The 15,216-nt window shown below is 45.0% G+C and overlaps 1 protein-coding gene across 2 annotated transcripts in view; it reads left to right on the top strand.

Annotated features, from left to right (window-relative positions):
* Positions 1-15,216, top strand: part of EIF2AK4 (eukaryotic translation initiation factor 2 alpha kinase 4) — a 208,410-nt gene that overhangs the window by 125,968 nt on the left and 67,226 nt on the right. For both annotated transcript variants that reach the window (XM_073610756.1, XM_073610757.1), the window contains 3 exons: positions 849-965; positions 1,258-1,323; positions 9,017-9,193. In XM_073610756.1, the coding sequence (XP_073466857.1) occupies positions 849-965; positions 1,258-1,323; positions 9,017-9,193 (360 nt within the window). The remainder of the gene's footprint in view (positions 1-848; positions 966-1,257; positions 1,324-9,016; positions 9,194-15,216) is intronic.

Here is a 15,216-nt window from a genome sequence, read left to right on the forward strand (position 1 = left end):
ACCCCATAAGACGAGGTTCGGGGCCACACTGCAAAACGAACTGCACAGTGGAGGCAAGTATGATATGTTTGCTGTTTAAAAAAAAAAAAAAAGGTTTACTATCACTTTAAGATAGTGTACTAAGTAGAATACCTGCATAGACTATATGAAAGCAAGTTTTTTTTATTTTTTGCAAACCATAGCTGCAGCATAGAGTGGTAATACACCATCTAATTTCAGCCCAATATAGTCAATATCTTCACTGGCTGGGTGAGGGTTGTACTTTGTAGGGCTTCCCAAGGGCACACTCTTGCATTGGAGGTTGCAGCTAAAATCATACAGAAAAAAGTAATCCATGTTACTCATCAGGAATTTCTATGTTTCTAAGTTTAGCTACCATGCTGGTGCAAGAGAGGCCCAGTCAAAAACTTGCATTGGGGGTCATGTAAGAAGACAGGGGGTGACACAATCCACCAGACTCTACTAAGGACTGCAATATCCATTAAGGGGACTGACTCATTAAATCCACACGTCTCTGTGGCCCACTAACTACATTTTGGAGGTATTTTATCAGGCTTGACCATGAGCTCTGCCACCAGAAGCTAATGTGTAACCATAACTTTGTACACAGTCTAGACAGCCATTTTCTGGTATGAACTAGTATAGTGTCATCAATTTGCAGAGTACCAGTTGTATAACTCAGTGTTCCCAGTGTGCCTAATTCATCAGTGAAACTTAAATCTGTTGTCTTAAAATGCTTTCTCATAACCACTGGTAAAGCATGCTTTGGTATGTGACTGACAAGTGCTTTTGGGAAGCATGCATTGCTGTGTGACAGTTCTAACAGCTATTTTCATGTTTTATTACAGGAAAGAAATTACAGTATTCATTTAAATCACACATCCTTATTAAAAGCCATTCTCCTCCACTGTGGTGTGCCAGAAGATAAGCTTATCCAAGTGTACAATATTCTTTATGATGCTATGGTAAGTGCTTAGGGTTAAACTATGTTACTGGGCTTCATACAATATACCCTATTCACTAAGCTATTATGATCATTATTTATTTTTCTTATCCACAATTATTGCAAAATCTCAAAGTAGCGATTGTCATGGAAAATAACGCCATTTATTCACATTTGTAAATTCATGCTTTTTAACGCTAATGCAAGTAGTCATTCTTCATCTGGTACTTCATAATCTGCACTCTCATGAGTTTTGATTCAGCACCGTTAAACTTTTCACCCTATGTTAACCTTACATTATTTTTTCTTTCTAGATTGAAAAACTTACTAAAAGAGAAGTGGAGGCCAAATTCTGCAACCTTTCTCTCTCTCAGAACAATGTAAGTGAATTTGATATGAAAAATGATCTTCGTGTTTGTGAGGGCAAAACGAACGTCCAGTACATATATGCAAAGCATGCACAGTTTTTCGTGTTTTACCCCTTTAAAGACCCTGTAATTATAGAAAAAACTATGATCAGTCACAAATGCATTCAGCGCCTAAGTCTCATTGTGGTCTGAGAACACACAACATTTTATGGACTGAGTGGTGTATGCGGTCGTCTTATGCCAAACTACACCCCCCCCAGATGTGGTCGTTCGGATGCTTATCTACTAATTTTTTGAAACTATCGATGCTCCCCGCTGATGCCACCGCCTGTGGAAGAAAATTCCACATCCATGCTGCTCTTACAGTAAAGAACCCTCTACGTAGTTTAAGGTTAAACCTCTTTTCTTCTAATTTTAATGAGTGGCCAGTGTCTTGTTAAACTCCCTTCCACAAAAAAGTGTTATCCCTATTGTGGGGTCACCAGTACGGTATTTGTAAATTGAAAACATATCCCCTCTCAAGCGTCTCTTCTCCAGAGAGAATAAGTTCAGTGCTCGCAACCTTTCCTCATAACTAAGATCCTCCAGACCCTTTATTAGCTTTGTTGCCCTTCTTTGTACTCGCTCCATTACCAGTACATCCTTCCTCAGGACTGGTGCCCATAACTGGACAGCATACTCTAGGTGCGGCCGGACCAGAGTCTTGTAGAATTATCGTTTTATCTCTGGAGTTGATCCCCTTTTTAATGCATGCCAATATTCTGTTTGCTTTGTTAGCAGCAGCTTGGCATTGCATGCCATTGCTGAGCCAATCATCTACTAGGACCCCCAGGTCCTTTTCCATCCTAGATTCCCCCAGAGGTTCTCCCCCCAGTGTATAGATTGCATTCATATTTTTGCCACCCTAATGCATTATTTTACATTTTTCTACATTAAACCTCATTTGCCATGTAGTTGCCTACAACTTTTTTTGTTCAGATCTTTGCTTATTTTTAGTTTTTCTTTGATAATATTATTATATAATAAAAAATACTGTGCTAAATCTGTATATAGAATATATAGCTGCTCGCACTACAATTGACAAAGCATTGTGATAACATATATGGTATAAAAGAAGGGCTCAAATCCTGCAGGAATGCATGGGAATGGCGTTCATGTACTTTTTCCACAGCAGGAACGCCGTTTCCGTTAGCAGCTGGGTCCTGCAGGAGTGCGAGCTGTGGCAGGCAGTGTGGGTGTGCGGGAATGGGAGGATGCCCATGCCAAGGGGAGGGGGGGCGGTCCGCCCCAGATGCCACACATTTGGGGGGGGGGGGTTGTCATCCTGGCGTGCCCGTCCTCCCCTCCCTCACTCTCCTTCTCCATCGGGGCCTCTGTAACAGTCCCGCCTCCTAGACTCCAGTGATAGGCGGAACACTGATCCAGTCCTGGCAAATTGAATCAGTGTGATGTGTATTATAGGAGGCGGGACCTTGTTACAGCAGCCGCTGGAGGAGGAGGACCGAGGGATGGGAGGGGAGGACGGGCGGCAGGATATTCAAAGCCAAGACCCATCCAGACACTTATGAGGCTGCGTTGCTGGTAAGGCTGCATGGATGGGCACTGGTAAGGCTGCATGGATGGGCACTGGTAAGGCTGCATGGATGGGCACTGTTAAGGCTGAATTGCTGGGCACTAATAAGGCTGAATTGCTGGGCACTGGTAAGGCTGCATTTGATGGGCACTGGTAAGGCTGCATTTGATGGGCACTGGTAAGGCTGCATTTGATGGGCACTGATCAGGCTGCATTTGATGGGCACCGATCAGGCTGCATTTGATGGGCACCGATCAGGCTGCATTTGATGGGCACCGATCAGGCTGCATTTGATGGGCACCGATCAGGCTGCATTTGATGGGCACCGATCAGGCTGCATTTGATGGGCACTGATCAGGCTGCATTTGATGGGCACTGATCAGGCTGCATTTGATGGGCACTGATCAGGCTGCATTTGATGGGCACTGATCAGGCTGCATTTGATGGGCACTGATCAGGCTGCATTTGATGAGCACTGATCAGGCTGCATTTGATGGGCATTGAGGAGTGAGTGGCCTGGGGCCTGGGCCCCACTTTGCACAATCAATACAGGCAGCCTGAGGAGAGGGGCCCCAGGCCGACACACTCAGCACTCCCGGCCTCACTCCTCTACAAAGAACCAACATGTGTGCGTGGACACCGTGGGGCAGGAGGGGCACCACATATCGGAGCCTGCATTGAAACATAGTGCTGGAGAGGGTCCCCCAGAACTCAGAAAGACCCTGCATAGAGACATAGAGCAGAAGGGGCCCCCAGTCATTGCAACTTGTTTTAGAAATTCCCTGCGAGGGAACCATTATCACACATTGTGGTGTTTTTTTGTTAGTATAGCATACAGGTAAATTATTTTGTTGTTATATCTGTTCTATATTTGTTTAATGCATGTGAATTTTGGAGGTGTCCGCGTAAACTGGCACTTTACAATAAATGTTGCACTTTATTTGTTAAAAAAGCAGTAAATAAAATATATATATATTACAGTATCTCACAAAAGTGAGCACACCCCTTACATTTTTGTAAATATTTTATTATATCTTTTCATGGGACAACACTGATAAAAAAATTACACTTTGCTGCAATGTAAAGTAGTGAGTGTACAGCTTGTATAACAGTGTAAACTTGCTGTCCCCCCAAAATAACTCAACACACAGCCATTAATGTCTAAACCGCTGGCAACAAGAGGGAGTACACCCCTAAGTGAAAATGTCCAAATTGGGCCCAAAGTGTCAATATTTTGTGTGGCCACCATTATTTTCCAGCACTGCCTTAACCCTCTTGGGCATGGAGTTTACCAGAGCTTCACAGGTTGCCACTGAAGTCTTCTTCCACTCCTCCATGACGACATCACAGAGCTGGTGGATGTTAGAGACCTTGCACTCCTCCACCTTCCGTTTGAGGATGCTCCACAGATGCTCAATAGGGTTTAGGTCTGGAGACATGCTTGGCCAGTCCATCAACTTTTATCCTCAGCTTCTTTAGCAAGGCAGTGGTCGTCTTGGAGGTGTGTTTGGGGTCGTTATGTTGGAATACTGCCCTGCGGCCCAGTCTCTGAAGGGAGGGGATCATGCTCTGCTTCAGAATGTCACAGTACATGTTGGCATTCATGGTTCCCGCAATGAACTATAGCTCCCCAGTGCCGGCAGCACTCATGCAGCCCCAGACCATGACATTCCCACCACCATGCTTGACTGTAGGCAGGACACACTTGTCATTGTACTCTTCACCTGATTGCCGCCACACACGCTTGACACCATCTGAATCAAATAAGTTTATGGTGGTCTCATCAGACCACAGGACATGGTTCCTAATCCATGTCCTTAGTCCTCTTGTCTTCATCAAACTGTTTGCAGGCTTTATTGTGCATCATCTTTAGAAGATCTGGGACGACAGCCATGCAGACCAATTTGATGCAGTGTGCGGCGTATGGTCTGAGCACTGACAGGCTGACCCCCCACCCCTTCAACCTCTGCAGCAATGCTGGCAGCATTCATATGTCTATTTCCCAAAGACAACCTCTGGATATGACCCTGAGCACTTTGATGAACTTTGGTCAACCATGGTCAGGCCTGTTCTGAGTGGAACCTATCATGTTAAACTGCTGTATGGTCTTAGCCACTGTGCTGCAGCTCAGTTTTAGGGTCTTGGCAATCTTCTTACACCCTAGGCTATCTTTATGTTATGTAGAGCAACAATTCTTTTTTTCAGATCCTCAGAGTTCTTTGCCATGAGGTGCCATGTTGAACTTCCACTGACCAGTATGAGAGAGTGAGATCAAAAGCACGAAATTTAACACACCTGCTCCCCATTCACACATTGTAATATTAACAAGTCACATGACACCGGGGGAAGAAAAATTTCTAATTGGGCCCAATTTGGACATTTTAACTTAGGGGTGTACTCACTTTTGTTGCCAGCGGTTTAGACATTAATGGCTGTGTGTTGAGTTATTTTGAGGGGACAGCAAATGTACACTGTTATACAAGCTGTACACTCACTACTTTACATTGTAGCAAAGTGTCATTTCTTCAGTGTTGCATGAAAAGATATAATGTGAGGGGGTGTACTCACTCTTTGTGAGATACTGTATTTACAGAACTTGACCCCTGTATAAATGTGCAGTGCTAAAAAGTGTAAAGAGTTAAAAAATGTAATATATCTAATCTAATGTATATTATAATAAACTGTAAAGTGCAATGTGCAAAAATAAACAGTAGACCATTGTTGAAAAGTCCATATCACATATAGAAGAAAGTCCAAAAGGGGAATAAAAAGAATCCCAGTGCAATCACAGTGATCAAAGGTAGCAGCACCACCGTTCTTGCTTCAATAACCAATATGTGAAAATCCACCACCAAAGGGGATAATGTGCTTACGGAACACGTGGACTCAGATACCTTAGAGTGTACAGTGCTTATATGGAACCAGATTATGAAGTTCAGAAGGCAGCTCTAAGACCCCTTTCACACTGGGGCGGTTTGCAGGCGGTATTGCGCTAAAAATACCGCCTGCAAACCGCCCCTAAACAGCCTCCGCTGTTTGTTCAGAGTGAAAGCCCGAGGGCTTTCACACTGAAGCGGTGCGCTGGCAGGACGGTGAAAAAAGTCCTGCAAACCGCTTCTTTGGAGTGGTGAAGGAGCGATGTATTCACCGCTCCTAAACCGCTCCTGCCCATTGAAATCAATGGGACAGCGCGGCTATACCGCGGCTATAGCCGCGTTGTACGAGTGATTTTAACCCTTTTTCGGCCGCCAGCGGGGGTTAAAACCGCACCGCTAGCGGCCGAATACAGCTGCAAGAACGACGGTACAGCAGCGCTAAAAATAGCGCTGTTGTACCGCCGACACCCCCACCGCCCCAGTGTGAAAGAGGCCTAAGGGTCTCACGCCTTAGCCTCATGACAGGACCACTGTTCAAAGTGTTGTTGTGCATTACGTTGGACCATACAAATGAAAAAAAAAGCCTCCACATAGTGTGAAACTGTAGCTTGACTTGTTCTGTTGAAAGCAGGCAATCTGCCAGATTATGACATCACATGGTTCAGAGATAATCTGCAGCAAGGGCAAAAATTTAATGAAGTGTACCGCATCTCTGCAACATTTGTTCAGTTTAAGGCCCCTTTCACACTGGGGCGGTAGGGGGCGTCGCCGGTAAAACAGCGCTATTTTTAGCGCTGTTTTACCGCGGTATTCGGCCGCTAGCGGTGCGGTTTTAACCCCCCGCTGGCGGCCGAAAAAGGGTTAAAACCCCTCGTATAGCGCGGCTATAGCCCCGGTATTACCACGGTATAGCCGCGCTGTCCCATTGATTTCAATGGGCAGGAGCGGTGAATACACCGCTCCTTCACCGCTCCAAAGATGCGGCTGACAGGAGATTTTTTCTTCTCCTGCCAGCGCACCGCTTCAGTGTGAAAGCCCTCGGGCTTTCACACTGAACAAACCGCGGAGGCTGTTTAGGGGCGGTTTGCAGTCGCTATTTTTAGCGCAATAACGCCTGCAAACCGCCCCAGTGTGAAAGGGGCCTTATCCAGTCCGCACTCTCCTGTCATTAATCAACATCTAACGCTGAGAATTGTAGTTGCGGCTGCATTTCTTTGATAATAAAATATAATTTACCCCCAAATGAATGCCCAATTTGCCTTGGGGAAAAAAGGTAATATTCACCTTCAGCTGGACACACTAAGTAGTTGCAATGATATGTACAGTTTTATGAATACATGTCGAAGTTGCAAAACTGTATTAAGGAGTTAAGATTTGTTTTACCCTCTGCCATGAAAGGGTTAAGGTCCAGCCAGGACAAACTGAATGGATAAGGATATCACAATAGTGATATCAATATTATTCAGCTCTAATTTATCAGGGAATCTGTTCATGGATCCCCTGCTGATCAGAACAGACACCATGTAAAAGGAGCCTAAACCTAATCAGCTCAGCTGACCCTGCTTTGTGCTTGCATTAAAGATTGGAAAGCTGCCAAATCACTGATGGGGAACGAGGGGTAAGGTGAGCCGAGTTGCAAAAAGAAAAGCTTCATTGTTTCTCTACTGAACTGTGAGGATGTATTGCTCCACAGTGTCTCAGTGAGGGCTTGTGTTATTGGCCCATGTATTACTATTAAACATATATGAATGCCCAAATCCTGTTTTTGTTCACTTTAAACTCTAGCTAACCCATAAACCTAATAGTAATTAACCTCAGGGCCAAACTTTTTATGCATAGAGGCCCTCTGTAATCTGTGAGCATCCTTAATGACTATGCAAAGGGCATTAACTCTTTCAAAGGTAACCTTATAACTGACTAGTTGGCAGACTGTAACTCTGCTTTGCCTTATTAAGCTTAAAAGAGAAGTATGGGTTTAATTTTTTTTTTGTTTTACAATCATACTTACCTTGGTGGATGCAGCATCGATCCAATGTTGCATCTGTACCCCAGGACCTCTGCACTGAGAACCGGGCGATCGAACATCGCCGATCACTCGGTTCTGACAGTTCCCTGAGCAGAGAGCTGTAGACTGTCAATCACAGCTCTCTGCTCTGCTCACTCCTCGCTCATTGGAGCGCTGAGCTGTGGAGGGGGCGGGGATGGCCAGCTCAGTCTCTCAGCGGCTCGCCGAGAGGCTGAGTGGGCTATCAGTCCAGGCACCTGGCGGATCCAGACTCTGGTGCCTGGACTGATATCCGTGACGTTAACAGAGGGTCGACTTCAGTCCCCTCTCTGCTGAAAACGGGTCACAGGAGTGCAAAACTAATTGCACTCCAGTGATCCATAGGAGAAGTCCAGCCAAATGAGCTTTGGTTATACTTTTCCTTTAATTATGTTTCAGAGCTAGTACACACACATATAAGTACAACCTTTCAGCAAGGGAAGCCATCATGGGCGTCACATAGCACTACAACATTAATTACTACCGGATGCTAAAGCTTCATTTATTTTAAAGTGGTTTTAAATCCTTACATATACCCAGTGACGTGACTGGCCTCAGGTGATGCGCAGAGATTAAACAAATCCTCCTACGAAAGTTGTACCTGTTTATTTGCAGCAATTTGTCCTGTACAGTCTTGTAAATCTCACAAAACAGGGGGTTAGGTGATGCTGTTACACACTGCACAAAACCTCTGAGAGCTGATTGGAGGGAAGGGATTCACAACCCTTCATACAGTACACAGGAACAGAGTTGAGACTGTCAATCACAGGTGGTGTGCTGGAGATCCCTCCCCTGTCACCTTCTTAGCTCTTGGTGTCAGGGAAAAAAAAGAACTGACCGATGCTGATACTAAAGGAACTAGACAGCAGAGAGAAATGACAGTGCTTTGGAAAGAGGCAAGTAAACCCTACAGAATGATATGTTCGGATTTCATGTTTGAGGTTTACAGCCACTTTCCGCAGTGCAGCACATAGCAATTGCCAAGATGGGCGTGTATGTGTATATTGGGTTTTCCCTTTAAAAACACTCTGCATTTCTGTACACACTAGCAGTAACCCTTGTCAGCAGCACCTCCTAGGCTTCCTTTACCATTTAGTACAGATTGAGACACTATAGTAGTGATAGGAGTATTGACCTATGAATGTGTTTTTTGCTGTTGCCCAGCTATTTATTAAACAAAAGTTATACTTTGGTTTTTATTTCTTCTTTCAGTTCCAGCTGAATCGACTTTATAAGTTTATTGAGCAGAAAGGAGAGCTCCATGAGCTTGCGGCAACGATGGCCTCTCTGACAAAGCAGAAATTGGGGGTTGGCGCCCTGGCAAAGCAAGGCCTGAAGGACCTAGAGGAGATCATTGGACTAGTTAAGAGGCTGGGCATTAAGTCTCAGGTGAGAATCTACTGAAATTAGGAAACGTTATGAACATGTACAGTCCTAAAAATAAGGGATAGTGTCTATTTTAAAAAGCATCCTATCATAACATTCCTTTACTAATTTGTACTAGAGGAAGGACAGTGTATATCTTTTTTTTTTTATAGAACCAATCATAATTGAGCGCATACACAACTCTGAAAATAAAGGCTTAAATTATTATAACTATATGGTCTTATGAAAACTGCCCGCCCTTATAGTATTCAGCTTTATTTTGTCTAAGCCCAACTTGAGTAGTCATCTAAAGTGGAAGGTCATCTAAAGTTTGGCTACTTAGAAGCAAGAAAAAAAATACCTAGAATGACTCCTCTTCCTGTCATGTGATGGCTTTGGTGCTTGTCTGCTCAGATACCTAGTCCTGCCTAATGGGGACAGGGACAGAGTCCTCAACCGCATGTAAGCTCCAGGTTTCTTGGCGTTGGGATTCTTGAATAAGCTCAGTTAAAACTGCTTGAGAATTTAGAAGCTAACTTTTTATTTTTTATTTTGGATAGAGTAGGGAATGGTTAAATTCCTCTATGAAGTTTTTTTTTTTTTATAGCTGTGTTCTGCTGGGGGGGGGGGGGGGGGGGGGGGGGGGGGGGGGAGCTATTAACTTTCTGTCCTGAAGATCCTGAAGATGAAATAGGAAATAAGATGAAATTTTCCTCTTAGATAATTGTTACGCCAGAACATTTGTCCCCATTGGAAGTTTACTCCTCTTCTTTTGCTTTCATGACGACAATAACATTTTGAATTATCCTTCACTTTCTGTCTTAGTGACAATGATCATCAAGAGTGCCATTGCTGACCTGGTTGACTAATCGACTAATCGTCTTACTGATTTTTGACTTCAGTCCTTTTCTAAGTCACTGACTCAGAACACATTTGCAGTATATAAAACCAGGGCTACTTATCTGCATTCTCTAATTCTGGGTTAGTTACCCACAAAATTTTGGAGCAAGAGGATCAGCACGATAGTCAGGCAGCTAGCATTTTCATGAGGTATCCAGCAATGGCAGCTTCTTGCGATCGGGAGCTTTCCAATCATGTGACCGCTGTGACAGCCAATCACAGGGGTCACATGATCATAGATCGCACCTCCTGAAACCCCTTAAAGAGCCAGGAGGCGCCGACTCCAAGGGGTTAATTATTTCTACCCTATTCCTATTATCTGAATAATCTTGAAGTTTGTAAACTTTGTGAAGATCCCCCCCCCACACCGAGTGCCTTTATAGCAAGCCGCTTGCCTATGGAGGCACTTGTGTGTGCTCGCTCCTGAGTGACCTCTGAATGTCTAAAAGACACACAGATCTGAGCTCAGTCCCGCCTCTGCTCCTTGTCACAGGCCCAGATTGACAAACATGGGAGCCAATGGCTCCTGCTGCTGTATCTGAGCCAGTCAGGAGTGAGAGAGCCTCTGCTCTCGTGTAGATTGCTGTATCGAGATCAGGCTCAGGTATGTATGTGGGGGGGGAGCTGCATGCAGAAAGTATTTTTTACTTTGGTGCATGGAATGCAGTAAGGTAAAAGAAAGTCTTCTGCCTTTACAACCACTTTAAATCCTGTGACCAAGGCCACCTATAAGAGGGTACCACTGGTTTTCCTGTAGATGGGGGCAGAACAGGGTGGGGGATCAGTTCCTGCGGGGACAATTACAGGAACAATGGCCTCTGTGTCTTTCCCTGCAGCAGCTGAAAGACGGTTTCTCCCTCTCTCCCTTCCCCACAGCACTGATCCCCCTCCATGTCCTGCCCACATCTGATTACCCCTGTTGTGTGTCCCCCTGTGTGGTGCAGGGGGGGGGACGGGGGACTTGTCATATAGGCTGTAAGGGGCCCCATGATTTCTAACAGCAGCCCAGCCTATAATGCATAGTCACTATGCCCTGTAAGTAGATGTTGATGGGTTACAGGAATCATTGTTCGCAGGCAGCAAGGTACTGTGGGAAATGTAGTCCATAGAATTTTAAAGTAAACAGCAAAGAAGATGCTGCAAAGCATACAGAGAATACAGAAAGTTGTGGACAGAGATGGCCGGCAGACAGGCAAAACTCACAACATGAAAGGAGTTTTTTTTTCAAGTAAGCTTATACTGGATGGTCAAAAATACCTATTATAGTAATACCTTGGATTACGAGCATAATCGTTTCAGATGCTTTGTTAAACAACCACTGCTGGTGCATGCAGTACTGTATGTGGCCAGAGGCGCGGGGGTGCTGGTGACGCTCAGATACACTTGGGAACTGTTGACCCTTTCGGGTGCTCTGTCGCACGTTACGCCCGCCCTACCCAGCTGGGAGTGTCTCCGAGTTCTCCAGCACCCCTGGCCACATACAGTAATACATATACCAGCAGCTTGAGTCCTGCTCATCTTGTGAGACAGTGCTCGCAAATCAAGTCAGGATGTAAAAAAAAAAAAAAAATATAGCTTGCCTTGCGAAACGCTCGTATACTGCGTTACTCGCAAACTGAGGTATCATTGTAGTTGAATTGTTATTACAATGCTGATGTTCTAAAATGAAAGTTAATGCTATGACTATAAATTCCTGTAAATGCCTTGTAATTGTTCATAAGGGCTCATTTCTAATTTAACCACTTGTTGAGTGACGTACATAATACTACGTCTTGTCGGCAAGTGATTATACCATGATTATGGCTGCAGTCCTGATCCTGGCATGTTTTTTTTTTCAGCCAGCGACTGGCTTTCTTGTAGAAGTGCCCTTGGTGACTGTGAGCACTTTTACAGCGCACCAAAGGTTCTCCTGCTGCTCGCCACGGTTGTTTCTGAGCTCTCTCACAGAGCAAATGGGGGAACATCTATATCCCTTTCTCCTCTGTAACTAATTATCCCAGAAACGAGGAGTATTTTATCATCTCCGATTTCAGAGCAGTAATTTCCTGGCTGTTACAGCCAGGGAAACATCTAACCAAGCACAATCTGTCTAATAGTCACCTGACCAAAGTCATCACATGGGGGCTTGTTCGCCCTGTTCTGATAGCAATAAGGTTAAATGAACAAAAAAAAATGTAAATAGTGTTTTTAAATTTATTTATTTATTTTTAATTAAAAAAAAAAAAATTGTAAAAGCAATCCCACGCATACACGAAAATGCGCATGTAGGTCCTGCACACATATGTAAACAGTGATTGCACCACACATATGAGGTATCCCTGTGAATATCAGAGTGGGAACAATAATTCTTTTTTAACAAGAAAAAATATTTACAGTACAAGCGATGCAAATACACAATTTGTTACATGAACAATATTATACAAATTGACATAGAAAACATCATTATTGATATCCATAGGATATATGGGAGCAAAATCCTTATATCGTAATAAATATTAGTACAGTATTTAGATATTCCAGCACAATTTCCCAGGAAGGTTGTGTGTGTGTGTGGGGACCTCGTGCAAGTGGGTAACTTACATACTGTAATAGGTCAACAACCCACAGGAGATCGAACTTTGTGGTTTATTGTTGTGGTACATCTTCAGCTATAACATCCTGAGCATCATCCAAGAACTCCACCCCCCAGGCATCTATCCATCCCGACCATATTTTATCGAATTTGCCAGGGCAGTTTCGCTTAATATATGCGATTTTATATAGTGGCAACACTGAGTTCATAACCCTACGCCACAAAAGCACAGTAGGTGGCGCAGCGTCCTTCCAGTGAAGCAATATCTCTTTGCATGCATAGAATTGGCATAGCTTAGAAACAACCTAGTATATTTGCCCCGAACACTGGCACCAAATATGTTAAGCAGCAGCAACCTAGGGTCAGATCACATATCCAGAGACGTGATGCTGTTGAGGCTATCCACAACCCCTACCCAGTAATCTAGCAGACCATATGAAGAAAGGAGGCAGCCCGCAGGTCACATCTAGGACAATTCACTGGGGTCTCTAGATTCCTAAGTGTCAGTCGTTTTGGAGTAAAGTAGGCCCTGTGGAGGAACTTAACCTACAGGAAGCAGTCCTTGGCTGAGATCATGTTTGTCACAAAGGAGGATAGGCAAGCTTCCCAATCCTCCTCTGTCAGATCAGGGATGTCCCCTCTCCATTTATTTTGGCTCTTTTCCAGTTGTTTTGTGGGGGCTATGGACAAATGGAAGTACAGGGAGGACAAGGGTTTGTCTTTGACCTTGGCAGTGAGTTAACCCCTCTACGGAATCCGATTCGAGGGTAATAGAAGGTGGGAATTGCTTACTGTATGCATAGCATAGTTGATAATATCTAAATAGCATCCAACCTGGCAGCTGATGGGCATCTCTGAGGTCAGGAAACGCTCGCAATTTGCCGCCGGTGACTATATGTTTAAGATTCACTATCCCCTGCCATGCCCAAATCTGGGGGTCCCGGACTTTGTTCAGGTGTGGGAGGTTAGGATTACCCCAGAGGGGGAGGTGGAGGGAGTATGTCCTGGGGGAGCTATGTTCCAGCCCTGCGCCACACCAAGATTGTTGTACGCATGAGTTCTGTAAGGCTGGGTGAGATCTCGGTCCCCTGAATACCAGATTGCTGAGGGAGGAGTATGATCCCATAATCGCTGCTTCCAGGGTTACCGCTGGGTTGTCTTTGGGCTTAGAGAACCACCACCTGACTGTTACTAGAAACGCCGCCCAAAAATACACCTGAAAGTCTGGTAGGGATAGGCCTCCTTGAGCAATGGGGAGTTGTAAGGTGGAGATGGCTAAACATGGGGGCCTGCCATTCCACACAAAGGAGGATATGATACCTTTCAGTTTGGCAAAAAATGAGGCCGGGGGGACTAGTGGGGAGTTGCGAAAAAAGTATAGGAATTTAGGTAAGTAGATCATCTTAACCAAGTTTACCCTACCCACTGGTGAAAGAGGGAGAGGTCTTCAGGCCGTGCATTTCTGTGAAAAGGTCTTTAGTAGAGGCATGAGATTTAATTCTATGTATGAGGACAGAGGCGCTCTAATCAGCACCCCCTACACATTAAACTCTGAAGTCCAGTTTAAGGGGGTACCCGTTGTTGGATGATGTCCCGATGCATGGAGCGAGAAGAGGAGTGACTTTCCCCAGTTAACCTTAATGCCAGAAAATGAGCCGAAGACATCTACAATATGGAGGCCCGGTGGGAGTGAGGAAATGTCTTTAAGGAATAGGAGGGTATCCTCAGCATGTAAGGATATTTTGTCTGTGATCACTCCTACCCGAATGCCCTCAACCGAGGGGGAGGGGGCTGCTCTAATGCGGGGCGCCATGGGTTCCATGGCTAATGCAAACAGGCCGGGGGAGAGCGGGCATCCCTGCCTAGTGCCTCTGGTCAGGGGGAATGGAGGTGACAGTGAGTTCTTTGTGCGAATACGAGCCGTGGGGTTGTGATAAAGCATTTGAACCCATCTATTAAAGCAGGGGCCAAACCCGAACTTGCGTAAGATGGACCAGAGGTAGTGCCATTCCACCGAGTCAAACACTTTCTCAGCATCCAAGGAGGCTACCACCTCTGGACTGTCCCCGTCTGCCCTGGAAAGATGTGTAAGGAGCTGCCGGATATTAATATCAGTCCCCCGTCCTGGCATAAATCTGAATTGATCTGCGTGTACCAAGGCAGTGATCACAACATTCAAGCTCCTGGCTAATACCTTGACCAATAGCTTGGCATCAACATTTAGGAGAGATATCGGCCTGTGTGATGAGCACTGCTCTGGGGCCTTGCCTGGCTTGAGAATGACTACGATAACCGCCTCAGCCATAGTCGGTGGAAGAAAATCCTCCTTCACAGCCTTTTGTAGCATGAGTTTAAATGTGGGGAGCAGTTCCTCCACATATGTTTTAAAGAGTTCAGCAGGGATGCCGTCAGGACCCGGTGTCTTACCGTTTTGCAGAGGCCACCACCCGCTGAATCTCCTCTAACTTAATAGGTGCGTCTATTGCAGGGGTCTTCAAACTATGGCCCTCCAGTTGTTCAGGAACTACATTTCCCATCATGCCTAGTCATGTCTGTGAATGTCAGAGTTTTACAA

The sequence above is a fragment of the Aquarana catesbeiana genome, linkage group LG13 (assembly GCF_042186555.1).
Source record: "Aquarana catesbeiana isolate 2022-GZ linkage group LG13, ASM4218655v1, whole genome shotgun sequence".
Classification (NCBI taxonomy): Eukaryota; Metazoa; Chordata; class Amphibia; order Anura; family Ranidae; genus Aquarana; species Aquarana catesbeiana.